The sequence below is a fragment of the Aethalodelphis obliquidens genome, unplaced genomic scaffold (assembly GCF_003676395.1).
Source record: "Aethalodelphis obliquidens isolate GAN/ISIS:26980383/991018 unplaced genomic scaffold, ASM367639v1 scaffold66, whole genome shotgun sequence".
Taxonomy (NCBI): domain Eukaryota; kingdom Metazoa; phylum Chordata; class Mammalia; order Artiodactyla; family Delphinidae; genus Aethalodelphis; species Aethalodelphis obliquidens.
Genome location: NW_020838010.1, coordinates 3,399,209 through 3,427,009, shown reverse-complemented (window position 1 = coordinate 3,427,009; position 27,801 = coordinate 3,399,209). Strand labels below are relative to the sequence as shown.

General features: G+C 45.0%; 1 protein-coding gene across 6 annotated transcripts in view; it reads left to right on the top strand.

Annotated features, from left to right (window-relative positions):
* CHRDL1 (chordin like 1) overlaps positions 1 to 11,185 on the top strand; it is a 115,869-nt gene extending 104,684 nt beyond the window's left edge. For 5 of the 6 annotated variants that reach the window (XM_027089487.1, XM_027089490.1, XM_027089488.1 and 2 more), the window contains 3 exons: positions 3,203 to 3,370; positions 5,606 to 5,695; positions 8,801 to 11,185. In XM_027089487.1, coding sequence (XP_026945288.1) covers positions 3,203 to 3,370; positions 5,606 to 5,695; positions 8,801 to 8,931 — 389 coding nt within the window. In that variant the 3' untranslated portion in view covers positions 8,932 to 11,185. The remainder of the gene's footprint in view (positions 1 to 3,202; positions 3,371 to 5,605; positions 5,696 to 8,800) is intronic. The other variant, XM_027089489.1, reaches the window with a different exon arrangement.
* The last annotated feature ends 16,616 nt before the right edge of the window (positions 11,186 to 27,801 follow it).

Here is a 27,801-nt window from a genome sequence, read left to right as displayed (position 1 = left end):
CACCTCAGTTTTCTTCTCTTTAATAGAGAAAACGTTGATAATATGCTTAGCCAAAAAAAAAAAAGACTGGAAGGGCATATGGCAAAAGGTAACAGTGGCCATCTTTGGGTGACTGAATGATGGGTAGTTCTTATTTTCTTCTTTTTTGTTTATGTGTATTTTCTAAATTTTCAACAATCATTGACAATGTGTTTCTCTGGAAGAGTGGCTTTTCCCGCTTTCCCGTGCTGCTCAGACGTGTAGATATAGAGGACTTACTGGGCAACATGGAAGGAGAGAGTGTCTGTCCCATTCTGTCACCTGCCCTCAGTAAGCCACACGTGGATGTCTGCAAATTGAAAGTCTCCCAATAGTCACGTTGCCTTACAAGAGTCGCTATCCACGGAGGCCCGGGTACTCAGCAACTTCAGATCCTCAAGGGGCGTGCACTTGTTCGCGCAGCATGCAACCTGGAAACACATGTTATGTGCCTTCTGTGTGCAAGACATGGTTGTAGGTGTTGAGAATAGGGAGATAAAGCAGACAGACTCAGGCTACTTGCCAGTAATGCTCTTTACATTCTAGTGGGAGAGGAAAGGCAATGAACACAAACCGATAAGGTAATTTTCAGTGGTGATGAGTACTGAGAAGAGAAAACAGACAGGATCAGGTGATAGTGAATGGCACAGGCAGGGTGAAGTGCTTTCAAAAGGCTGGTCAGGGTTGGCTTCTCTGAAGAACGATGTTTGAGTAGAGTTCTGAGTGATGTGAAGGGGTGAGAAAGGGAAGATCATGACATTCTCAGCCTCTTAGAAAATGACACAGGACACAGAGGAAAAGGAAGAAAGGAGTGAGAGGAGAAGAAGATCGACAGAAAAAAGAACGGTAAATTCAGTTATTCACGTTGAGAAGGGAAAAGAGACAAATAAAATTCACTGATGATCCAGCCAAAAGTTTCATTAGAACAAATGATTGCAGGCCCCCCAGTAAAAAACTAAGGCCACAATAAAGGATGTGAGTTTCACCTCTCTCTCTCTCCCTCCCTCCCTCCCTCCCTCCCTTCCTCTCTCTCTCTCTCTCTCTCTCTCTCTCTCTCTCTCTCTCTCTCTCGTCTTTGCTCTGGTGGAGGCTGGCCTTGCTTCATGTGTCAGTGGCCATCTGCAGGGTTTTGTAGGACTTCTACTCCCTGAAGCTTCCCCAACTCACCTCTCCACCCCACCATACCACCCCAATATACCTGGAATTCCCGTAATGACACACTCCTTTTGGGTTACAGCATAAAAAGCCCCTGGTAAGACTTCAAGTTTGTTTCCTGGGCTGGGATATTACATCTCCTGCATCAGTCATCCCCACTTCCATATGGAGTGGTTTCTCAATTTCTTAGTTCTGGAGGGCTCAGGACAGGAGCATTCTCGTGGGAAGTGGGAATGCCCAGAAATTACTTCAGGTGTGGCATACTTCCCCAGAAGGAAATGAAAGTAGGTTCACGTGCAGTGATCAGGAAGCACCTTGAAGTGGACGATGTGGAATGAAGAGGTTGCCGAGTAGGTAGTTCGAAAGACACGCTCTGTTTATTTACTCTTAATATTTTCATGCGCCAGCCAGGGGTGAGTCACTAATGGATCTTGTTGTTTATAGATCCCTTCTGGTGAGTAAATTAAGTTCTTGGAAGGGAGGGGTGGTGGGGCAGGATAACTCTTCAGGACACTGGGAGAACTTGTAGTGTATGATAGGTACTTCCAGTGCCATCATGGATTTCATATGGCTATGGTAGCTATAGCTAGTATTAAGCTGGTGGGCAAGATTTAACACAGGAACCCGGCTCTCATTCTAAAGGCGGTAATTAAATACATAGAGGTTCCTTTATGCTCCATGACCTCCTCCCCCCTCCACCTACTGAAAAGTGCTCGTGCAAGTCCCTTCATCACCTAATGCATCGCCAACAAAGACCAGCCCACCGAGTACTTAAATAACTAAAAAGAAAGACACAAGGAGAAAGAAAGCTTGACTCTAGGATAATCTACGAATTGAGTAATCGTCCAGAGAGGAATCGTCCAGAGAGGACCAGGATTTTGTCCTTCCAGTGCCAAAATGGTGGTGGGGATGGGAGAGCTAATCAGGTCAGCAAGAGACACGCAATAGCCATTTGATTACAACCTCTAGTCCAAGTGCCTCTGATTGGCTAACAATGAGTCCCCCTAATTAGAGTCACGGGCCCAAAGCACTCAACACCCACCGCTTTCATCAGATGTGCTTACAGACGGCTTCTGCGCATATTCCGAATTTTTCAGGGTGTCCTCAGCTTGTCTTTGTTGTTCCCGATTTGAGTGTTACACTTTAAGTGCACAGCTGAAGAGGGTGCTGATGACAAGGCCAGCAAAGCAAGTTAAGTCACGGATAACCAACCAAGGGAAACTTCTTTCAGTAGCGGGCTGAGGAAAGGGGAGGGCGGAGCAGAATGGGGAGTAAGAGGGGGCTGGTACCTTTATGCCTGGAAGCTGAAATCCAACAAGTTAGTTTATACTTTAGATGATCCATAGTTGAGGGATTGACCAATTTTTTTGTGTCTTCCACCCGTTCATTTGGCATAGCATACACATGACTAATCTGACGTCTAGGTTTTGGCACTGGTGTTGATCCGGTATTAGCATTCCGCTTACAAACAAATCAAAGAGCGTTCCAAAATGTCAAGCCAATTTGGATAGATCCTTTGGGCAAGTATATGCACATAAATGAGCGTCATAAATGTTTTCTGAGTATGCCTAATTGACGTCAGGGAAGCTAACCGAGGCGTTCTGTCAGCCCATTCCTTGGGTCTCTGTTGGCAACACTGAGCTAGCCCAACCATGATCCCGACCCAGCATCGAAAATGCTGTGTTCCCTTAAGCGCCCAGCAGATTTGTACCTCGTCACGTTCTTCCTCTTTGTGAAGATCCACTTCTCATGCGGTGGTGGTGGATCCAGTGTAGCTTTGGGGCCAGTGTTCTGTCATCACGCGGACTTCAAAGTCACGTGCTTCTTTGTGATTTCGTGGCTGTTACAGGGGCAGCCTCAGCTGAGCCAGTGAAATAGGGGTGGGATTTCTATCTCTGTAGGAATGTTCTTGTAGATTGTCCACTTTTGATGCTTGTGTGGTGCTATGAACAAAGAGATGCATAAATACGGAGGTTCGCTCCTAGTTTTGGAAAACCATGACAAATCTCTACTTGCTTCCTGATTCCAGAAGAACTTCCTGGCCAAAGCTTTGACAGCAAAGGCTACTTTTGTGGAGAAGAAACCATGCCCGTGTATGAGTCTGTGTTCATGGAGGATGGGGAGACCACCAGAAAAATAGCGCTGGAGACAGAGAGACCGCCTCAGGTAGAGGTCCACGTTTGGACCATTCGAAAGGGTGAGCCAGACGACATTAATTTCTTGTCAATATTTTTGTAAGGGGGACACAGGGAAGGAATGGAAGACTCACCTTCATTTTGCTTCAACCTGTTCCTCTGGGTCAGAAGATTTCCCGATTGCTTAGAAACTAACATATGACTCCCACCGTTGCTGTTGTGGCCTTTAGCTTTAACCAGGACCTGGGCTAAAAAGTAAGTATTGACTGTTGGGTTTTGTTGTCTTTCTCACACAACCAAGGCTGGAGGAGTGCTTCTTAACCCTGGCTGCACACCAGAATCGTCTGGGAAGGTTTTTAAATACCAAATCCCTGAGCCTACCTGCAGAGGGTCTGACTAATTGGCCAGGTGGGGCTTGGGCTTAAGGGTTTGTTTGGAAAGCTCTGCGGGTGATTCTGATGTACGCCCAGGGTTTTAAACTCCCAAACTGTAGTCTACCATTGTTTCCCAGAGGAAGCTCAACAAACGTGAAAATGCAATCGTTCAGTGCACAGCTGAGTCTCTCGAACCATGCTGGGGACTCTGCAGTAAGACAAATTTAAACCATCATCCCTGCAGCTATTCACGAGACTAGGGCTGATCTAGTCTAGTCAAGTTTTCTAGGAATTGGGAAATAACGCACATCCTTTTTCAATTGGCTCCCGCATAAGGCTCGAGAGTGCTCGAACTTGAGTAAGTTTCAGCATCACACAAGGAGCTGGTTTAAAACACAGTTACCGGGACTTCCCTGGTGGCACAGTGGTTAAGAATCTACCTGCCAATGCAGGGGACATGGGTTCGATCCCTGGTCCGGGAGGATCCCACATGCCATGGAGCAACTAAGCCCGTGCGCCACAACTACTGAACCTGCGCTCTAGAGCCCGCTGTGCCACAACTACCGAAGCCCGCGCGCCTGGAGCCCGTGCTCCGCTACAAGAGAAGCCGCCACAATGAGAAGCCCGCGCACTGCAACAAAGAGTAGCCCCCGCTCACCGCAACTAGAGAAAGCCCGCGCACAGCAATGAAGACCCAACGCAACCAAGATAAATAAATAAATAAATTTATTTAAAAAAAAAAAACAACAGTTACCTGGCCCCATCCAAGAAGTGTGAATTCAGTCAGCCTCCGGTAGGGTCTAAACATTTGTGTTTCTAACAAATAGCAAGGTGATGCTGATACAGGTGGCACTTGGACCCATCCTTTGAGAAACAACTGCTCTAGTATTTTGTGGGCCTTTCTTCTCTCCCTTCTTTCTTTCTCAAAAGAACAAGTTCCTCTCTACCCCTTTAAAAATATGCTAGAACACACATCTGAGGCTCACCCCTGTTTGTTTTTGCTCTAGACCCAGGAATGTTGATTTGCCATCCCTAACTCCCTAGCTCCTCTGTAACTGGTCACCAGGACTAAGCACTGTTCTGTTGGCTTCCCTAGCGGTGACCTCACTATGCCTCCATCGCCCCACATCTCTCGCCTCACAGAAATGCATGGACGCTTTTCAACTTGCTAGTGTCGCCTCTAAGTAAGCTCTTGTTCACAGCACTGGGTAATCAAGATCTGTGCATAGTGGATAGAGGAAAACCCAGGCTCCATGTCCGTTGCTCCTTGTAGACCTCTTGAGGATTATTTAAGTGGCAGTTTTCAGTTGTTCACGTGTTATTCTGATAAAAGCTATTCAAGGCAAGGTTGAGACTGTGGGAGCCCCCTTATTTTCACTCTGCCCCTTTTTATAAGGGAAAGTGAAAGGAGCTGTGACTGTTTCCCAAAGGAAAATATGCTTTCTGGTGAGTTCGGGAATAAGGATGGCTTCTCCATTTACACAACCTGTCTGCAAGACCCACTGCTGGTTCTCGCTGCCGAGCCAGGAGGGTAGCCCGGTGGCTTGGCAGGGACATAGTCTACCCAGACCAGGGGCAAGGGCAGAATGTCTAATACTGCCTTTGGCTGCAGAAACTCCATCCGGCATCCATGCTTGATTCTCTGTGGCTTTCCCCAGGAGCGGGTCCCACGGTCAGCAGCTCTGTCTCCCTTATCTCTGTCCTCTAGAGAACCAGGGGGGAGGTCAGTGAGCCAAGGAAACAAATGGAGTCAATTATAACCCTCGAGCCGTCCAAGTTCCTGGTTAAGCACATTACACAGCCCCGCTCGAGACTCCTAAGCCCCAGTAGTGAGATGATATGCTCAGCCCAAGCAGAAAAAGGGGTTGGTGGTTCCAGATAGAGAGCGCCTGACCACCTGCCCCACTTTGTGCTTGGCCCCAGGCATCCTCCAGCACTTCCATATTGAGAAGATCTCCAAGAGGATGTTTGAGGAGCTCCATCACTTCAAGCTGGTGACCAGGACAACCCTGAGTAAGTCGTGACTCTCTTTACTCCTCCCTGGAAAACACATCCAGTTTTCAATGTCACATAGCCCCAAATAAAGTACCCACCGTGCTCTCACTGAACAGGAGCAGTGGTCCATGTCAGCATTAGAGGATATTCTCTCTCTCTCCTGTGGGTGACTAAACCCAGAGTCTCAAGAGGGTGGGAGGCCTGGTCTATCTGTGGAGACTTCACATCCGGAAGGCTATGTCCTCAGTGGTGGGGATGAGAGAGAAAGAGAGAAGATGACTGCATATCGATTCTTGTGTTGTATCAAAGCTCTGTTTGACTGTTTGGAACTGCCCCGGTTGGTCGTGTTTCTTTAAAAGCACTCAGACACTCAAGCATACTTGCGGCTCTCCCACTTTCTACGCTAGATGGAGCCTGGGACTAGATCCTGCTAGGCACTGCGTGGCGGGGGTGGGGGGGTAAGCACTTCTGAAGGAATAAAAGGCACAGAATTTCTATCCACAGGGAATTCTAATGGGCGAGACAGAACATGAAAATGCCTTCATTATGAATTAGTATACTTCTGAAGAGTTAAATACCTAAGTGCTCAGGGGAATCTGCAAAGAACAATGAGATGAGAGCCAGGTGGGCTTAGTCGGGGAAGGCTTCAGGGAGGAGGTGGGTTTTGAAAGCGAAGGGTGTGACTGGGCAACGGGTCAGGAAATCAGTCTAGGGAGAAGGTACAGCCTAAGAGAAGACTTGACAGGAGCAAACAAGAAATGTGGAGGTGGGTGGGTGGGTGTGGGTGAGGAAGCATTACAAAGGCCACGTAGGGTGCACAGAAATCTGAGAAGAGTTGGAGGTAGGAAGTAGTTAGAGGGCCCGGAAGGAGCATGGGTGCTTGCTGCAAACTTACACAGTGTAGTGGCGTCAAAATGGGGCTTTGGAAAGATGTCTCTCGGCTGTCAGGTGCATTTATTAAGCACCTACTTTGAGAAGCCATATTCTAAAGAGCCCAGTATGCCATGCTGAGAAGTTGAACTTGGTCTCCAGACCGGAGAACCCCAGTGGGGGGTTTTAGCAAGCGAACGATGCATTCAGATCTGTTTTTTAGAAAGTGGTACTTGCTGGATGCAGTGGCAGGTGGGCTTTTAGTGAGAGAGCTGGTGATAGTCTAACAGGAAGCTGTTAGACTGTATTAAGTCGGTTAGACAGGGGAGGAGGGGTCCCTGTGAGGGGCTGAGGTTAAACCGTCACGATCAGGATCAAAGAGAGAAATGAGTTTAGAATGACTCCAATATTAACAACTTTATGGACTGGGTGAATAGTAACGCCATTCACCAGTGGGAAACTCTGGAGAATGAGCAGGCATTGGTGACAAAAATGAGTTTTACTTGGAACACGTTTAGATTAAGATGCTTGAAGTCCATATGAGCAGCATTATCCAATAGGCAGCTGGACATAGCGTCGATGAGGTCAATTGTTCATTCTGCAGGAGACAGGTAGACAACTGGACAGTAGGAGAATTCAAATGGAGGAGCTGGAAGTTCTTGTAAGGAATAAAAAGGCAGAGTCTATAGGATCAATAATGTGACTTGAAATTACCAATTAATTTCAAAGAACATATATTTGTTCATACTGTGGGCCAGGCACTGTGCTAGGCACTGGGGCACTTGAAAGATGATTTAAACAAAGTCTTCCTGTCACAGTTAGGATTTAGGGTGCATAATGGAGGTAGATGATGTGTGCCTCTGAAGGACGTAGGTAATGAGATGATCCCGCAGGGTCACCTGGGGACAGAGCAGAGCAAGCCTGACTCCTGTATATAGTGTGCCTGTCAGATCCTGGCACACCGTAGGGCTTTGGTAGAAGCTGCTTCCTTGCCCGACCCATCTCTCCTTTCCCATCGAATCCAAGAGAATAGGGAAAACTGAAGAATCCGAGGGAGAAAGGAGCAGAGAAATGGAGACCGTAAGGAAGTGGGGCGTGGTCTTCTGTGGCGAGAGAAAGAAAAGAGGTTCAACAACGGTTCTGGATTAAGAGGCGCTCGCCGACCTTGGACTCGCAGAATTCTCCAGGTTGCAGCACCGTGAGCACAGGACTGAAAAGGCTGAAGAGGGCATCCAGGGTAGACATTTTGTTAGGAACGCTATTCGACAGAGCAAGATGATAGCTGGGGAAGGATGATCTTACCACTGAGGGACCAGGAAAGTTAGAAAGGGATGGTCCAGAGACATCAGGTGGTTTCCAGAGCTCAGCACGGGTGTGTAGTCAAAACCGCTCGCTCAGTTAGCATGGCAGGAGGGGGAATAGAGAAGTTGGTGAGGACACGCTGGAAGTGTGGACAGTTCCGGGGGCGGGGGAAGAGACAACAGGGAGTGGAGGGGGACAGGGGCAGGGATGACAAGGAACGGAAGGGATGCGGCCGTGTTCAACCGGAGCAGAGAGGGATCACGTGGTGGATGTGAGGCTGGAACTCTCTGCGGAGCCATAGGAGGCTGGAAGGGCCGCTGAAGGTGGTGTGAGGCCAGCGTGTGGGCATAAGACAAAGCAGAGGGGAGCGGTTTTTAACAAAGGGCGGCAGGAATAGGGAAAAGAGCAGTAAATAATCAAGCAACCCAAACTAATATTCAGGCCTCAAAGAGTAAGCAAAGCCCCAGTAATGTACCAAGTACTGGTCTCCAAAGTGCCTTATTTGACCAGCTGCCGAGTGAGCCACCTAATAGCTAACGACCTGATAGCGGAGCAATTCGCAAATGCTAAGTCAACTGTAAAAATCCCAAGAACAATACTGGGTTGGCGGAAAAAGTTTGTTCGGGTTTTTCTGTGACATCTTACGAAAACCCGAACAAACTTTTTGGCCAACCCAATACTCAGGTTTTACTCCTGAGGAGGCAGTTCTGTATTCTTCTTGGGATTCTTACAAATGCTGTGTGTTGAAATGAAGACTCCGTGGCCCATTTTCCGTACCTGTCCCCAGAAAAGTGTTTCAGGGGCTATTTTGCTGAAATCACGTGATGCTCATCTTCCAGCTCCCCTGGCAGGTCCGTGAGTGCGTGGGGAAGGGTGGGGTATATCGGTTCTACACCTCGTTGGCTCTGCCCTCCTCTCACGTCTCTGGGCCACTCTGTGTTTGCCTTTTAGGCCAGTGGAAGATCTTCACTGAAGGAGAAGCCCAGATCAGCCAGATGTGTTCAAGTCGTGTGTGCCGAACGGAGCTTGAAGATTTGGTCAAAGTTTTGTACCTGGAAAGGTCTGAAAAGGGCCACTGTTAGATGAGACAGACAGTATTGGATAGAGTAAAGCAAGAAAACTCAAGCTGCGGCTGGACTGCAGGCTTACTTTGCTTAAATCAACAGTGCCCTAAAACCCCAAACTCAAATGCAGTCAGTTATTCACGCCATGCACAGCATAACTTGCTCCTTTATTGGAGTGGTGTGTCAGCCCTTAAACATCTCCTCCAAAGAGACTAGAAGAGTCTTGAATTCTCTGTGGTAGGAAGAGGGCTAGAACGCCGCCACAACCCTGCTCTAGTTTCTGGGAGAATCGCATTTCACGTTTCTTTACGGGTTAAAGAGTAAACAAGACCCCCGGGTTTCTATCTAGAAAGTTATTCCAGTGAAAGAAAGAGAAGGGAATTGCTTAGTAGGAGTTTTTTAGTACAGAGAAAATATTTGTATGAAATTCTGCTCTTCAAATTTTAGAATGTCTTGTGTTTTAAAAAAATTAACTCCCCATCTTCACACACACATGTACACACACACGCACGCACAGTGAACTACAGCCTTCATTCGGAGGCAAGGCCAGTGTAGACTCTCCCCTTCTTTCCCTTGCCTGGCTCTGAAGTAGCTTGGAGGCGGTTGGTACCCTGGAGGATGAATAAGGAATTGTGAACAGAAGCCTGTGCCCTTGGGTCTGTGGTATGGTTGTTGATGGCATCAACCCTGGGAAAGAGCAGGAACACCATTTCCTGGCTGCCTTCACTTTGAGGTGGGAAAGGACTTTTCCATAATGACACACTTCTCTTTTCTCCCCGAACCTATGGGGCCTCCATAAAGAAGTTAGAATTGGGTAAACTTTTCAGAAACTGAATCCATATAAGACAAAATAGTTATTGAAGAGAGGAGTTGATAGAAGTCAGCAAGGCCAGCCGTATGTTTTCAAGTCAACAAAACTCACCAATTAACAGCTCGATCCTCGCTTAGTCTCTTGAAGTCATAGATCTCTAGTCCACAGATTTCGGTTAGATGATAAAATTCTAGAAGCTTCTTAAGAGGGTGGTTTCCCTTCTTCTCCATTTATGGGAGTTGGTTTTTACTTGGCAAAGGGGTTCTGTCCTCAGGAGCTTCAGTTAGGAGAATTATTGCTTATTTGGGGAAATGGGGATTCTGATAATGATCTAAACCTTCCTACCATTCTCCCCTCATGCACCAACCATGGATCTGAATCGTGGATCCCAGAGAAGGCTGCTCCGAAAATGTCTCTTTGCAGCCTAACACCAGAGCCCAGATGATCCATTCTGAGGCCTGGCTTTAGAAATCATCTTTGTGGGAAAACTATACCTTTTCCACAGCAGGGATCTCAAGCCTGCCTTCTAGATTTATCTCCTCTGAAGGGGCATGGATGAACTCTAGTGAGTACTTAAATATTAAGGACCGAGAAGTCCCATGTTTCCTACTTTGTGACCATAGGTAAGAGGAAAATTTTTTTCCTTATTTGACACCAATAGGGAAAAATGTAAAAGGTCCAGTCTTTATGGCAAGCTGGCATAAAGGAGTCTATTCTCATAAAAGAGATGTAGGGGCCTGGTGGTCAGGCCTTCAGGGGACGAGCCTCTTAGACACATTCTCCTGGGGCGGGGGTTGGGGGGGAGGGAAGGAAGGAGGACATCCAGGGCTGAAAGGCCACAGAGCCTTATTGGTGGAGGAGGGGGTTGGGGGCGTGATTGAGTAGCTGCTGCCTTCCTCCCAGAGGTGGCAATTTCCCCGTAGTGTGGAAACGAGTCACCGGATCCTAAAGCAAAGCAGTGATTTCCCCTTGCGGATGACTCACCGCAAAGCCTTCCCACCCAGGTGTTCTCTGAAAGCTCATCCTTAAGGGAACACCCAGGGAGCTTCCCTAGATAGACTCCTTCCCCCGGGCCCTGGGACACACCTCTGCCAAGCTGTGTGAAGCAGGAGCTGGGGCGCTGTGTGAGGCCAACGTAGAATCCCTCCAGTGTTCAGTGTTGCGTACAGAGTAGGACCGAGAGAGAAGAGGCCCAGCCGCCTGCAGTTAGTAGAGAGGAATGGATGTGGTTCTTCTTGTGTATTTATTTATACCATAAACACTCGGAACAACAAAGCCCATAAGCACCATTTAGCAGTTATAGCCATTTTCTAGTTAACTCGTGTAAACAAGAGTAACATAGCAGTATTACCCTTTCACTCTTCTCACAGGACATGTACCTAAATATGGTACTTATTTATGTAGTCACTGTATTTCTGGATTTTTAAATTAATAAAAAACTTAATTTGGAAAAATCCTGTCCAGGAGTGTTGTGTGAGTGATTGAGTCTGGGCAGTACTGACCTTGGACTGGGTAACAGGTGAGGGGCAGGCCCGGCTTTTGCACACTCAGCTTGACGCCCCTCTCACGCTACCACCTTGTGGTTAGGAGTGAGAACTTTGCGGTCAGCCGACCTTGGTTTTTAATCCCAGCTCTGCACTTAGCAGCTGTGTCAGTCTTCCCATCTATAAAATGGGGATAACAGTAGCACTGTCGCCCTTTGCCTTCAATCTTGCAGTGAGATTTAATTTGGTCACGTCGTGTGAGGTGATTAGACCACTGTCTTGTGCGTAGTGAGCATTCATGCATGACCGTGGATGTTCAAAACTGGCACTGAAAACAGCCATTGATTTATGGCTTGTATTTAGGTTAAGACGTTAAGAGCTTGGGGACAGAAGGCCATTGACTTGGGCTTCAAGAGGGCCTCACTTTGGGTCGCTGCTCAGTGGCACATTTGCATAGGGAGCAGGGTAAAAGTGTTGTCGCATATGTTGATCCAAACTAAAGTCCCTCAGACCCCTAACACCAGCTAAATCTCTGCTATCACAGAAGCCAAGATATGAGAGCTGCAGTGTCAAACAATGTAAGGACGGAAAAGGACGCCTTGGTGTTAGCGACACAGAAGTCATTGGTGGTGAAATATTGGAGAAGTGAGAGGAGCAGAGGCCAGAAGTGAGTGGGGAGATGAGGAATTGGAGACAGCAGCTCAAGGTCACAATTTAGAGATGCTCAATTACGGAGAGTGGAGAGAAAAGGTGATGGAAGTAGCTGGAGAAGGATATGAGGTCAAAGGCAAGTTTTTGTCTTAAATATGGGAGATATTTGGCCATGTGTGAATACTGCAGGGAGGGGTCCAATAGAGAGGAACAGGTGGAAGGTGATGGGAAAGGAGGGTGAGCCTGCTGTGTGGGTTACATGAGAAACCACGCCCCCATGAGGAGCCACGCCCCCATGAGGAGCCCTGGAAACTCAGTTCCTGACCCACAGCCTGGACAGCTTTTTAGCCTTTGGTTGCCATCCCCTTACTGTGAATTAGCTACACCTCATTCCCGTCATCTCTGTTGGCTTGGTCTCTCTTTATGCCTGACATACTTTCTTCTGGAATGATGGGCTGTAAATCCCAATATTGCTCCGCCTCCGTTGGGGGAACCCCATGTAAACCAGACGCCTTGGCTCCATCTGGCAGGCTTCCCTTTTCCTGATCGCCCACATCCAAATTTCAGCAAGTCCTATCAATTTGGTCTCCTCAATGTAGCCCATGTTTCTTGCTTTTTGCTCTTATCTTCCTGTCGCAGGGTCTTTTCCTCCCTGTATAGTCTTTACCCGCCCCTGCAAGGAATTCCCAGAAAGCCCTCAAGATCCTCTCATAAGGGCACAAGGACAAGTCCTGCCTGCGACCACATTACCCACCCTTTTAGTTCATTCTTGCTTTGGTCATCCTCTGTGAGAGGTACTGCTGGAAAAAATGGCCATCCGCTGCCATCATCAGAACATGTCTCGTGACGGTCACCACAGCCGCCAGCTGTGATATTGCCCGAGGGTGCTCCTTCTGCTGGCCTAGAAGCGCCACCACATTGGTGCTGCTCTGGAGTCCTCAGTGTTCCACAGTGGCACCGTATCCCGTGCACAAGTGGACAGAAGGCCCTCCTCTCTCCCCCTGCGGTGTTAAACTTTGCCACCTTACATTAAACAGTTAACACGTAGTTGATGAGTACATAATACATGGACCAAAGCACAGTCTTCTTGTGCTTCAGAGTCTCCTGGAGTTTCTCAAGGAAACAAGCCTTTAACAAGCCCTTTAGGTTCCACTTTCAGCTCTTCTCGGGGCTCAGTTGCCAATATGGAGAGGTTCTGCTGAACACAGGCACCCTCATTTTATTGTGCTTTGCGGCTATTGTGTATTTTATAAATTAAAGGTTTGTGGCCACGCTGCCTCAAGCATGTCTCTCGGTGCCACTTTTCCAACAGCGTTTGCTCATGCCTTGTCTCTGTGTCACATTTTGGTAACTCTCGTGATATTTCAAGCTTTTTCATTATTATTCTATTTCTGATGGTGATCTGTGATCAGTGATCTTTGATGTTACTATGGTAAAAAGATTACAGCTCACCAAAGGCTCAGAGGGTCGTTAGCAGTTTTTAGCAATAAAGTCTTTTTAAATTAAGGTATGCACGTTGTTTTTTTAGACATAATGGTGTCGCACACTTAATAGAGTACAGTATAGTGTAAACATAACTTTCATATGAACTAGGGAAGCAAAAAATTTGTGTAATATGCTTTATTGCCATATTTGCTTTATTGCAGTGGTCTGGAACTGAACCTGCAATATCTCTGAGGTCTGCACGTATAAGCCTGTAAGACAGATGTGAGTCTGTTCCCCTCATCCCTCTTTCCTTCGGTGCACATGTACTGCTTTTATTCCCCAATGAATCCCTTGTGCAAATTGACTTCAGGGAGCCCAACCCCACCAGTCTGCCAAACAAGTTCAGATACCTCTGAAACCTCCAAGCGGAAGAGAGAAGTCCCTGAATGCAGAGCCCCAGCTACAGCATGACGTCTCCCAAATATTTCATACACATTTACAAGTTTGTGCCTTTGTGTATGTTTTGCCACCACTAGTATGTTCTTCCCTCTTCTTTGCCTGGCAAACTCCTACTTATCCTTCAAGACCCAGTCCAAATGTCACCTCCTCTCTGGAGCCTTGCCTGCTCCTCCCCAGAGTTTGCCACCATTTTCCATTTCTCTCTATGTACTCTATCCTCCAACATGCCATATCCATTCTCCAGGTACCTACTCTGTCCTTAGTACTTCTGTGCCTTGGCACACAGCTCCATTTGCCTGGAACATTCATCCTCTGATGTCTCTCCTTCACGAACACATACTCATTTTTTAAAACTCACGTTGCTCATCTCAGACTGTCCACCTCTTTCAGGCACAGTTCGTTCTTCTCCTAGGAAATAACAACCAAAACACTTACCCTGTGCCAGCCACTGTAGTCATCGATTGACATGTATGTTTTCCCAGTTAATCCTCACCAGAGCCCAGTGTGATAGGTCCCATTATTGACCTATTTTAGAGAGAAGGACATGGAGTGCATTCACCTTTTACATGCCTTCATGTGTTAAAATTTAAAGCATTTGCCCAGCCACAGTCTCCCTGATAAGTCTGGAAAGCTCTGAGAGGGCAGGGACTCAGTGCCCAGCACTTCCAGACATTCAGTAAGTATTTGCCAAGTGAATAGTCAATGTGATGAGATTCTTTCTCCAGCTGGGAAAGAAAGCAGTCCAGGGATTACTTAAATATCCAAGGGTGAGGCCAGCCTTCGGGACATTTTCTCTGTACCTAAGGAAAACGAATAAAATCTGGGTTAACAAATACCAATGAAAAAGTGTTTGTTTGCCTTGAAAAATGATTTTCTGTAAGGTGTCTTTTATTTATTTTATCTCTCTATATTTTTTTATTGAAGTATAGTGGATTTACAATGTTGTGTTAATTTCTGCTGTACAGCAAAGTGATTCAGGTATATATATATATGTGTGTGTGTGTGTGTGTATATATATATATATATATATATATATATATATATATATATATTCTTTTCCATTATGGCATAAGGTATCTTTTAAAATCACTGATAAATATTGGATTTACACATAGAGTTTTTTTTTTTTAGTGCTTAAACAAGATGTCCCTGCATTTGTGGTATCAGCCTCACAGCTGTGAAGGATTCTTGCTTAGACTTCAATATTGTGGATAAGTATAGCGTCTATATTTCTATATATACTATCTGTATCGTAGTGCAAGATTTAGAATAGCTACAGTACATATTACAAAACTTACATGTCTATATGTGTATGAGTGAACAATTAGACTCCCACATGGTGTATCTAGAGCCTTCACAAAATGGACAGTACAAAAGACCCAAGGCCTGGCTTCAAGTTAATGTAGACAAAAGGAGTTCTGAGTTGCCTCCAAGTATAAGCAGTCCCCAATCTAGGAATGAAATATTGGCCCAAAATTTGGAATCCAGCATGCATTTTCTTATAGAAACATTCTATTTGACGCTGAGATCTCCAGGCCAGTCCACACAAGCCTCTTGAACTTTGAACGTAGCCAAATTATATAGAGCACTAATTAGTACCTGCTTAAGCTCGGTCCTGGGGGCACGGGCAGAGGGGTGGAGAGATGAGCAAGCAGGGAGTTTCCTTTCACTTTTCTGGGTGGGGCGGGTGAGAAGGGGGTGAAGAGCAGGCTCCAGGCAAAAATCTCAAAGAAGGCAAAGCTTGTACTTGCCAGCCTCGTCTCTCCATTTCATCACACGTGCTCTCTGGGTCCCCTGTGCTGTCATCCCCTCTTCACATCCCGCCGTCCCAGACCCAGGCTTGCCTGCTCCTCAGAGAACCTTGGACTCCACCATTAGCTACCTCACTCGACAATCAGAACCTGAGTTCCTTCAGGGCAGCTGTCTGGGCCTCCAGAAGGAAGCAGGTTCAGTGAAGTGAAGGAGAGTTGCTTAACCCTCAGCAACTTTTCACTTTTCACTTCTAAAGACTTTACTACTCTTTATTACCCTGAAATGAATTCCCCAATTACAAGATGACAGGCAGAGGGCTGGGGTGAGCGAAAACCTTCTGACAATGGAGACAGTAGGAGGGAGGTGTGTGTGTGTAGGAGGGTTGATTTTTTTTGGGGGGGTGCTGGAGGAAGTAGGCAGCCCCAAGTAAGCAAGGCGTTCCTACTGTTCCTGTCCGAATAGCTGCCCGAGGAAACACTGCAGAAGGGCTTTAGCCATCTTCAGTCCTGTGATCAAGATGTTCACCTCTGTTTAAAGGCTCAGCAAAATGAAAAATAAAATAAGAATTTTGGGGTCAAACCTTGCAGGGAGTCCACTCCCATCAGGAAACCAGGAGGAGACAGGGAGCTCATACATGCAAACGGTTCACATTTCTTTCCCTTTCTCCTTGCTTCCTACACCTCTTACTCTCAGTTTCCTTATCTGTACAATGGGGAGAAGAATAATCCTCACCTCATAGGGTTGTGGTGACATTTGAATGAGATCATGTAAAGTGCTCATGATGGTGACCGGCATGTAACAAGGGCACAGTAAATTCCAGGGTTTTTACAGTTAGATGAACCATTTGTTCTTGAACTCTAGTAGTTCAGAGAAAGGGGAAAACAGTCTAGGCTTGGGTTGTTTCAGGAAGAAAGTGGAATCGGAGCCTGGTTTTAAAGGAAATGCCAACCTGGGATTGCTAAAAGGAGGTCCTGGTATAGAAAAGGAGAGGGCATGTCCCCACAGGACTTCAGCCAGGACTTAGTAAGAGCAAGAACCTGATTTTAGTGCCAAGGAGGGGAGGAATAAATTTACCCACTAGAAACTGAGAGCTGGGGTTTAGTTTTAAAATGTCATCACGTGACTACAAGGTAGGAAAACGTGGTTGACCACTTTTTCGGTTCTGAAAAATGATCCGGAGATTGTTGTTGACCATGATGTCAATAAAAGCCACAGTGTGACATGCGACTTGGCCATTTGCAGTGTTCATTTACTTATAGGCTATAGTAATAGGTAGGCTTCCTTCTTTCATCAGCTCTTTATGGAACACCTGCAGAGGGCCAGGTGCTATGCTTGGTTCTGGGGTTTCAACGGTGAACAAGAGAAACCTGGCATTTGCACGCATTGAGATTAAGGTCTACCTGAGAACACGTAATTCCAGGTGTGATGGGTGGGATGAAAGAATCAGTCCAAGGTGCTACGAGAATGTAGATCATGGGGGCTTGTCCCTATCATGGAGGAGCAAAGAAAATTTCCCTGAGGAAATGACATTAAAGGACAGGCTTAAAGAAGACTTAGGAGTTGGAGTTCCACACAGTATTTTGTTTGCAAACAAGGTTTCACTGCTTTAAAAGAATTTGAATAAGCATTGAACTAAAGCACTGATTCTTCTGGTGACTCCTGTTTTAATGCAGGCGCTCCTGGTAGGGAGAGCGGGGTAGCCACTGGAAGTCCTCCCCTATAAAGAAATTCCACCAAGGAAAGTAGATAGCAGAGCCCTAAAGGGATGGAACACAAGAGACGGAAATGTTTTTTTAATTTTTATTTATTTATTTTTATTGAAGTATAGTTGATTTACAATGTTGTGTTAGTTTTACATGTAATGCTGACTTTTCAGGTAATCCTTCAGATTCACATCTATTCCCTTCATCAAGACAGGGAAATTTTGATGAAGGGAACAGATGTGAATCTGAAAGATTAGCTGCAAAGTCAGCATTAAGTATGGCTCTCCAGCGGGGAGAAGGGGACTACTTAGGTGCTGGAGTGGGGGAAGTGACATACCAAAGTGAGAAGTATTTTATCACTGACATTGTTTAGAATTGCTGGAGCATGGTGATAATAAGTCTAATTTTTAGTCGATTCTATTATTGTTTTCAAATTCTCCAGAGACAAAACACCCACTTATTGACCGCACCCTGTGGACCACTCCCACTCCTACCCCCTCACCCCCCGCCCTCATATGCCACTAGATGGCAGTCAGACAGAGGTTGGAGAGAGGCAGACACAAAGTTTTCAACCCAGTTCTCAGGAACCTTTTACTCTGCAATTCTAAGAAAATAAGTTCTCAGGAGTACCTCTTGGGATACAGCCTCTTCTCAAGCAACTAAAGTCATTGTACACTTGCCTTGTTAGCACCAAGGAAAGTAGCCATCTATGGCCCTGAGGTCACGTCAGGCAGAAAGGAGAACTGAGGCAATCAGTTGGTTGTCAGGCAACCCAAAACCCCCTTCTGCAGGAACTGGCCAACTGTTTCCTCAAATGTCTCTTTTGCTTTGGCTAGTGGAGACCCAGTCTGAGTATGATTACTCTCCTGGATCTGAAACAAAGACACAATCACATGGGGTGGGATTGGAAAGGACCAGATATTAACCCCAAGCCGCAGGCAGGGTCATGCCTGGAGCAAGACAACAGGCTTGAGGAGGCTCTAATGCAATGCAACGGGGAAGGAGAAGGATGTTTGGTTGAGAGGAAAAAGTCAGTGTGCATTTGAAGTCAGAGCTGTGCCCTACGGGATGCCCTGAAGTTTTGGAAACTGAGGACAAGCTCCAAGAATACTGAGACATTCTGGCAATGTTGAAGAAGGAACCCCTCCAGAAAAACACGAGACAATTCAAGCTCATTAAACAGCTTTGGAGAGAAAGTGGGACTCTGCGTTGGATGGGATGGGAAAGGTTTGTAAGCAAGTATAGGGGAAGGAGATTCTGGGAAAGAAAAGGGAAAGGAGAAGTTCAAAAGAAGTCTCGAGTAGTCTGCTAAGGTTTTGGGGTAGACACTACTATCTCCTGGCACTCCCAACAAACTAAGTGGGCAGATTTGGTCTTGGTCACGTATTTGGCAGCTCCCTCCTCCCTTTTAGCTTCCACCCTTGGTGCTCAGCATCCTTTTGTTTCCCCTTTAGTGTCTTCCAACACTGGAAGAAGCTGGAGAACATTTGGGGTTTGGCTTTTTAGAGTGGTACCAGCCAAACAATAATCTATCAAAGTTTGACTGCTGTCATAAATACAAAAAGAATCAATTTCCCCAAGCACACATGGTACCCCGAAGGCTGACCTTTTTAGCCCACTAGACCTGCCTGGGGTGTTTTCTGATCCCCACTCTGATTTTATGGTGGAGTTGTTCCGTTGCCTACCCTGAAGCAATCCAATGAATTCAGACTACCTTACTAATGACTGCTGATAAGTTGATGTCCTACTAAGTGAAAACTTTGTATCCTATGAAGTAGGTTCATTATTTAACTCAGTGATTCCTCAACTCTTTTGAGTTTACATGACTTCTTTTGTGGCTCAAAACTCTCGGATTATCCCATGATGGTGGTTTTACTTTCATATCTGCTGATTGAGAAACTATACAATGAAAAGTTACTAGGAATTCAGCTACATGTTTAGAAGGTTCTGTGCTTTATTAATCACAATGGCATCCATGTACGTTTTATAAATAAGTAGTAAATATACGTGTAAGACATATTTATCCAAAATAAAGACAATGCCTCATCCACAGGTAGATTTTCAGGTCCCTCATGATAACTCCCTGGTTCACTTAAGGATTGTAGCCTCAGATTAAGAACCACTGTCTGAACCAGAAGAAATGATTGAAACAGGAAGTTTAATCTCTTTAAAAGTTTCATACCAAAGATATTTTTGGGCCAGTAAGGTAGGGTGGAGCTTCTCCCATCTACCTCACAGGTGTATTTTCCATAGGAGGTCTGGGTAGGGCTAGTTAATAGCTGACAAAAGAAAAACAATTTAAATGCGTATGTTTCAGGGAGTCACCCTAAATGCTCATTTGGATGACTTCCACAAAGATCAATGCTTGAGGAAGCTGGTGGAACACCCAGGGTTTGACTTTTGGGAGCGAAGATGGCCAAACAATAGGCTGTGAATCAAAGTCTGACTATTGTCACAAATACAAAAGAACCAAATTCCCCAAACAGAGCTAACAGAAAAGAGACACACAACTCAGAATATACTAGAAATTTCTTAATTGTACACTTTAAAAGGTGAATTTTATGGTATGTGAATTATGTCTCAATAAAGGTGTTATTTGAAAAAAAGTAACCACAAACGTCATCAGGAGTATTGAGGTCAGTACAGTTGCCATATTAAGCTCCCCATATCTGAGCCCCTTATACCTCTAATACCCAGAGCCTATGAATTTAAGGTGTCCTCAGCTCCACAGAAAGTTGATTCCTATTGATATCATTTATCTGACTTGGTATATTCTTACAAGATGATGATAAAAAACAACAGGTAGTGAAGTGGAATGAAGTGGTTCAAACACCAGCACTGAAATCAGACAGCCTGGGTCCCTGGCCTTGCTGTATGACCTTGGATAAGTCATTTCATCTCTCTGCATCTCATCTTACTGTTTTATCATATTATTTGCTCCCGTCTCCTAACATTGCTTTGAGAAATAAATGAGTTAATGAACACAAAATGGTTAGAATACTACCTAGCTGATGCAAACTGACCTATGTCTCTTGGTAATGCACAACTATTATTTGGTAAATAATGATAGCTGGCAAAGAAGTTTGAGGCAGAGAAGTCGAGCTATTCCTCTACGCTCTCCAGCCAGATTTTAATAAAACAAGGGCTTAGATAAAATTCTGCCTCATACAGACCTTATTTATTAGCACAGTAGGCACAACACATCATGAAACCTGTTCCATAAACTTGATGAAGCCCCAGGTCTCTGTCCTTTTAAGTGCTCTGAGCACATCCTTATGAAAGACACAGCACATATCCTCTAGTTGACACCATGCAGTCAGAAATCCTCCTCACCTAATGGCTGAGCACAGGACGCATCTGAGATTAAGTCATTCATGTCAGCCTACGGAGGTTTTAATGGGGTAAAAGCCTTGGCGGATTCTTATACTCTGTTCGTACAAAGGTAGGGAGTGTCTTCAATTTATTATAGCTAATCCACATATATTGAATACCTTTCACTTTACAAAGAAGAGCCCATTTCTAACATTCATCATACTAGAACATTAGTTTCAAGGCTCCCTGTTCTCCATGGCCTGGCCTGCCTCTCTGGTTTTTACACTTTTTTCGGATGGCCCTTTTGACCAGTGAGAAGTGAGACTTCTTTGTAGTGCAGATTTGCATTGCCCGCTTGCTTGGTTGGACAAAAAGGGCCAAAAAGGGCGTATGTGTTTTTTCCAGAATATATCCAGGAAAAATATATATTCAGGAAAATAAAAATATATATTCAGGATATATATTCAGGAAAATATACGCCCTTTTTGCTCAAATTTTTGAAGCTAGATAGATGAATCTCTATCTGCAAACTGGAGACCCAGGAAATCTGGTGGTATAATTCAGTCCGAGCTTGAAAGCCTGAGAACCAGGGAGCTGATTATGTATAACTCAGTCCAAGGGCCAGAGAAAGTGAGATGAAATGACCCAGCTCAAACAGTGAGGCAAGAAAAAAGGGGCAAATTCCTCCTTCCTTCGCCTTTTGTTTCATTCAGACCTTCTCCACATCGGATGATGCCCATTTACATTGGGAAGGACAGTTTACTGAGTCCACTGATTCAAACACTAACCACACGTGGAAACACCCTCACAGACACACCCAGAAATAATGTTTAATCTGAGCACCGATGGCCAGCCAAGCTAATGCATGAAATTAACCTTTAATCACAAGTCGACCTTTTGTCAACTTGGTATCCGTATGCATTTCCTTTAACCATACTTCATCTCCAAATAAAGACGATAACAAAGTCATAATTCTGCCTAACATGAAACAACCATCCTGCACACAACTGAAGATACACTAATCCCTTCCCCAGAAGAGGAGGTAAAGTCCTTGAGTGATGGTAGCTCTTCTCCTTGATATAAGGAGGAAATACTCATGACAGCTACAGTCCTCGTTTCTGTAATTAGCCACGGGGTCCTAGCTTATACTTATAACTACCTCCTCCCACTACCCATTCTGTACCTTTGCCTTCAGCAAGCACCTCAGTTGGTCGTGGTTCTTTACATCATGAGGTGACCCCAACCTTCATTCCTGAAGTGTTCAGACCGTTAGTACTGTAGTCCTGCCTGGACTGAGTTGTAGTTTTCCATTGACCTTAATCACAAGGCATGGTTATACTAAGAGACATCCTAAGGGATCTCCTATGCTCCAGACATACGCTTCCTTACCTGCATTGTGGAGTAGGAGTCCAATTTCGCCCTGGTAGCCAGGATCAGTCACCTCAGCCAACACCATAACTCTCTTCTTTGCCTGTTGACCCAGAGGCATGAGGAACCCAAAGTGGTAGGGCAGCAGTCTTCACTTTCTGTTCAATGGATTCATTGTTGTGTCTCCTGGTGGAAGCGTTTCCCTCTGGAACTAAGTCCTCTAGGCTAGCAGAGCATAAAATTTGGGGAACAGGAAGCAAAAATTTTGCTGGTGGATCACTAGGGGTAATAGTAAACGGTGCCACTCCCATTTCTACCCCCTGATTCCTGAACCTGGGAATCCTAGCTATCAGAAAAATTGCACCAAATATTGGATGCTGATTCAGAGCATATACAGCCTTCTGGAGAACCTTGTCACAGCCCTTCAAGATATTGCCACCTAGCTGGCACTGTATCTGCATCGACAAAAGGCCATTCCACTGTTCTATCAAGCCAGCTGCTTCAGGATGGGGGAGGAGGGACATGCTAAGACCAGTGAATTTCACGAGCATGGGCCCATTGCTGTACTTCTTTTGCTGTGAAGTGAGTTCCTGGATCAGAAGCAATGCTGTGTGGCATACCATCATGGTGCATAAGGCATTTCATAAGTCCACGGATGGTAGTGTTGGTGGAAGCATTGCATGCAGGGGAAGCAAATCTGTATCCAGAGTAAGTGTCTATTCCAGTAAAAGCAAAATGCTCCCCTTTCCATGATGGAAGTGGTCCAATGTCACCAACTTGCTGCCAGGTAGCTGGCTGATCACCCCAGAGAATGGTACCATACTGGGGGCTCAGGGTTGATCTCTACTGCTAGCAGATGGGGCACTCAGCTGTGGTCATAACCAGCTTGACCTTGGTGTGTAGAAGTCCATGTTGTGGACCCTGGGCATAACCTCCATCCCTGCTACTATGGCCACTCTGTTCATGAGCCCAAATGGCCATGGCAAAAGTAGCTGGGGAAAGAGGCTGACTGGTGTCCACAGAACAGGTCATTCTATTTACTTGATTATTAAAATCCTTCACTGTTGAGGTCACTGGTGAGCATTCACATGGGACACAAATATCTTCATGTTTTTTGCCCATTCAGAGTGATCTATCTATATACCTCTTCCCCAGATTTCTTTCTTATTAATTTTCTGATCACGTTCCTTCCAAGTCCCTGACTATCCAGCTAAACCATTGACCACAGCCCATTAATTGGTGTATAATCGCTTGTCTGGCCATTTCTCTTTCCAGGCAAAGTGAACAACCAGACGCACTGCTTGACTGGGTGGATTCCCCTTCACCACTGTCCTTCAGGAATGTCCCAGAGAGGGACTGTAGTGCCACAGCTGTCCACTTTTGGGTGGTGCTTGCACATCATACAGAACCGTCTGTAAACCAAGCCCAAGTCTTCTTTTCCCCATGAGATCATAGATGCAGGCTGGGAAGAAAAGGCAGAGTAGCAGCAGTAGGACCATTGGCATTTGGGCTACTTCTCTGTGTAAATTTGCTTGTGCTCAGGGCCTGCTTGGACCTGATCGTGCATGTACCACTTCTGTGTAAAGTGCTGCTGTGCATGCCCAGCTGTATGGCTTGGTGGGTCAGACAACACCCAACTCATTATTGGCATCTCAGGTCGCATGGGGACTTGGCAGCTCATGGTTAATCATTCAGTCTCTACTAAGGCCCACTAGCAGGCCACGAGCTGTTTCTCAAAAGAGGAGCAGTTATCCGCAGGATGGAAAGGCTTTGCTTCAAAATCCTAAGGACCTGCACTGCCATTCACATATAGGGACCTGGCAAAGGCTCCAGACAGCATCCCTACTTACCACTGCCCCTTCAAGTACCACTGAATTTGCTGGATCATATGGTCCAAGTGGTAGAGCAGTGTGCCTAGCACTCTGGACCTGTTGCAGAGCCTTCTCTTGTTCTGGGCCCCTCATTCAAAACTACCAGCTTTTGGGGGCACTCGGCAAGTGGGACAGAGTAATCTACAAATGAGAAATATGTTTCTTTGAAAATCTGCAGAGGACTCGGCATCATATCTCTTTCTTGATTGTAGGAGGGGCCAGATGCCACAACTTATCCTTTACCTTGGAAGGAATATCTCAAAATACTCCGTATCACTGGACCCTTAGGGATTTCACTGAGGTAGAAGGCACTGAATTTTAATCAATTTATTTCCCGCCCTCTGACATGCAAATGTCTTACCAATAAGGCTAAAGTAGTTGCCACTTATTGCTCGTTAGGTACAATCAGCATAATGTCATCAGTGTAACGGACCAATGTGATATCGCGTGAAAATTGATCAAGATCCCTATGTACTAAATTGTAAAATAGAACTGAAGAGTTGATATACCCCTGAGGTAGGACAATGAAGGTGTACTTCTGGCCTTGCCAGCAGAAAACAAACTGCTTCAGGTGGTTCTTATGGACAAGGGTGGAGAAAACGGCATTTGTCAGTCAATAGCTGCATACCAGGCACCAGGAGATGTGTTGGTTTTCTCGAGCAAAGAAACCATATCTGGTACAGCAGATGCAATTGGAGTCACCACCTGGTTAAGCCTACAATAATCCACCGCCATTCTCAAAGATCCATCTGTCATCTGCATAAGCCAACTAGGAGAGTTGAATGGGGAGGTGGTGGGAGTCATCACCCCTGCATCTTTCAAGTCCTTGATGGTGACACTAATCTCTGCAATTCCTCCAGGAATGTGATATTGATTTTGATTTACTATTTTTCTAAAACTGTCTATAGGCAGTTCTAGTGGCTTCTGCTTGGCCTTTCCCACCATAATAGCCCTCAAGGAACCGATGGGAGAGATTCTGCCAGCTGCTTAAAATGACTATTCCAATTATGCATTCTGGAATGAGAGAACTAACCACAGGATGGATTCAGGGACGCACTGGACTCACTGTGAGATGGACCGGAGCTAAAACTCCATTGACCACCAGACTTCTATAAGCCTCTACTGTGACTGGTGAACCACAATGATGTTTTGGGTCTCCTGGAATTAGTGTCAGTTCAGAACTAGTATCTAGTATTCTCTGAAAAGTCTGATTGTTTCCTTTCCTCAATGTATAGTTACCCTGGTGAAAAGTCATAGGTCCCTTTACACAAGGTTGGGAGAAAAAATTAGCAGTATACATTTTCGGTAGTATACTGGGGTTCTTCCTCAAGGGGTTCTGGGTCTGTAAACAGAGGTACAATGTGTGACCCATGTGGAGATATACTACACTCCAAAAGAACTACTTGAGTTTCTCCTAATTAGTACAGACAAATATCTGAGGATCATGTGTGAAAATGGATACTAAGAATGTAGGACACTCCATTCTCTTCTCTCTTCCTAGGACTGCAATTACATTTGTGTTAGACCTTTCAGGTATTGCTCTATAGTTCTCTAAAACTCTGTAGAGTTTCTTCAATCTTATTTCTCTCTTCTCTTCAGATTAAATAATTCTTATTATTCTATCTTCAAGTTTACAGATTCTTTCCCCGTCATCTCCATTCTGCTGTTAAGCCCCTCCAGTGAGTTTTTATTTCATATATTGTATTTCTCAATTCTAGAATTTCCTTTCTGTTCTTTAAAAAAATGATAATATCAATTTTCTGCTGACATTTTGTAACATTTCATTGATTTCAAGCATATTTTTCTTCACTTCATTAAGCATAGTTATAATAGTTGTTTTATAATCCTTGTCCACTAGTTCTAATATTGTGGTTATCTCTTGGCTGGTTTCCACTGTTGTCTTTTTTTTTTTTTTTTTGAGATTGGATCACATTTTCCTGTTTCTTCATATGTATGTCAAGCAGTTTTGTATTATAACCTCAAGATTCTGAATGCTAAATTATGGAGGCTCTGAGATTCTGATATATTTCCCTGAAGAGTATGGATACTTTTGTGTTGGCAGTAAATTAACTCAAACTGCCAACTCAGGCTATTTAGCTGGGCTGTTTTGCATCTGTCCTACACATGCATGCTTCAGGAGTAAATCAGAGACTTGGGCATAATTTGATGCTCCTCATCTCTGGCTCTGTCTTTTCTGGAATTTCCCCCTCACTTTCCAATGGTTATGGTTGCCCAGAACTCTGTCCTTCAATTCTTCATACCAGAAAGGCTGCTGGCCTTCTATTAGAGTGTTAACTTACTCACAATTCCACCTTTAGTCCACCCTCAGGTTAAAAGGAGTAAAAAATGGGAAATATGCTCCCTACCTTCCCTCTTTCCAAGTGTCAAAACATTTTGCTTACTCTTCAGTGCCTTCCTGTCATTATTTGTTGTATTTTTTCCAGAGCAGGTGATGGCAAACTTTTTCTATAAAGGGTCAGATAATAAATATTTTAAGCTCTGTGGGCCATATAGTCTATCACAACTAATCAGTTCTGCCATTACAGCATGAAAGCAGAAATAGAATATATATAAACCGATGGATGTGGCTGTGTTCCAATAAAACTACATCTACAAAGACAAGTGGGAGACTGTATTTGACCTATGGGCCATAGTTTGCCAAACCCTAGTCTGTAATTTGCAAGAGGGCCAAGTCTAACAGGAGCTTACTTGACCATACCAGTAGTTGAAACTTCTTTATGTAATATTTTCTGTTTTAGTTAATTAATTTTCAGATACTCCATGTTAATTGGTTAAATAGAAAGAAATTCAAATTAATAAAATTTAAAGAAGAAAAAAAAAACCCAAACTAATGCCAAAAAATCACAAAGGGGGCTGTATCATCTTGTCATACTGAAATGTAAGTTTGACGTATATGAGTTATAGATCAATGTGTGATTATTAGGCTAATTTGGGGGGTTGCCTGACTTAGGGTTACAAAGGACAAGAGGCATTGATTCATCCAACAAATGTTTATTGAGCATATATGAGTCAGGCATTGCACTAGGTACTGGAGATACAATGATGAGCAAAATGGCTAGAGCATAATGGTTAAGAGCAGGGGTCTCCAACTGCCAGGCCAAGGACCGGTACCCGTCTGCAGCCTGTTAGGAACCGGGCCGCACAGCAAGAGGTGAGCGGTGGGTGAGCGAGCGAAGCTTCATCTGCCGCTCCCCGTCGCTCCCCATCGCTCGCGTTACCGCCTGAAGTACCCCCCCACACCCCATCCGTGGAAAAATTGTCTTCCATGAAACCGGTCCCTGGTGCCAAAAAGGTTGGGGACCGCTGGTTAAGAGCATTGACTATGGAACCAGCCTCCCTGGGTTTGAATCCTAGCTCTGTTATTTCTTAGTTTTGTGAGCTTGGGCAAGCTACCCTGCCGCTCTGGGTCTCAGTTTCCTCCGTATGTATAACAATAATAATGCCTGATGGACTTACTATGAGAATTAAATAAATTAATATTTGTAAACTATTGAGAAAATTGCCTGACACATAGTAAAAGTTGTATATGTGCTTGTTAAACAACAAAGACTTAGACCATCTCTGCCCTTATGAAACTTAGAGTCTAGTGAGAGAGACTGCCTTTAATCTTAAAAAAAAAAAAAAGCAACTGTAAAAACAAGTAAATGTAAAATGTGTGATCAGTGCTACAAAGGAGATTTGCATGGAGCTATGAGAGTTTTTATTACAGGGATTTGACCAGAGAAAGCACCTCTGAGGAAGTGATATTTGAGCTGAGGATAAGTAGGAGTAAATTAGGCAAAAAAAAAAAATCTATGTTTTTGGAAGAAGCATGATGAGTGACTCTGTATTTCCTGTCTTGCTAACTAAGCACACTGTTGAATGAGGGCATAACCCATGCCTCAAACTTCTGTATTCTCCATCATGCCCAGTAAGCATGATCGGTGTCCTGGACAAGTCTGATGCTATGTGTGACAAGAAAGAGCTGCCATTCTGGAGGCTTATTCTTCCCTTTTCCTGCCTGGTTACCCCAAACCTGGGAAACCAACTGT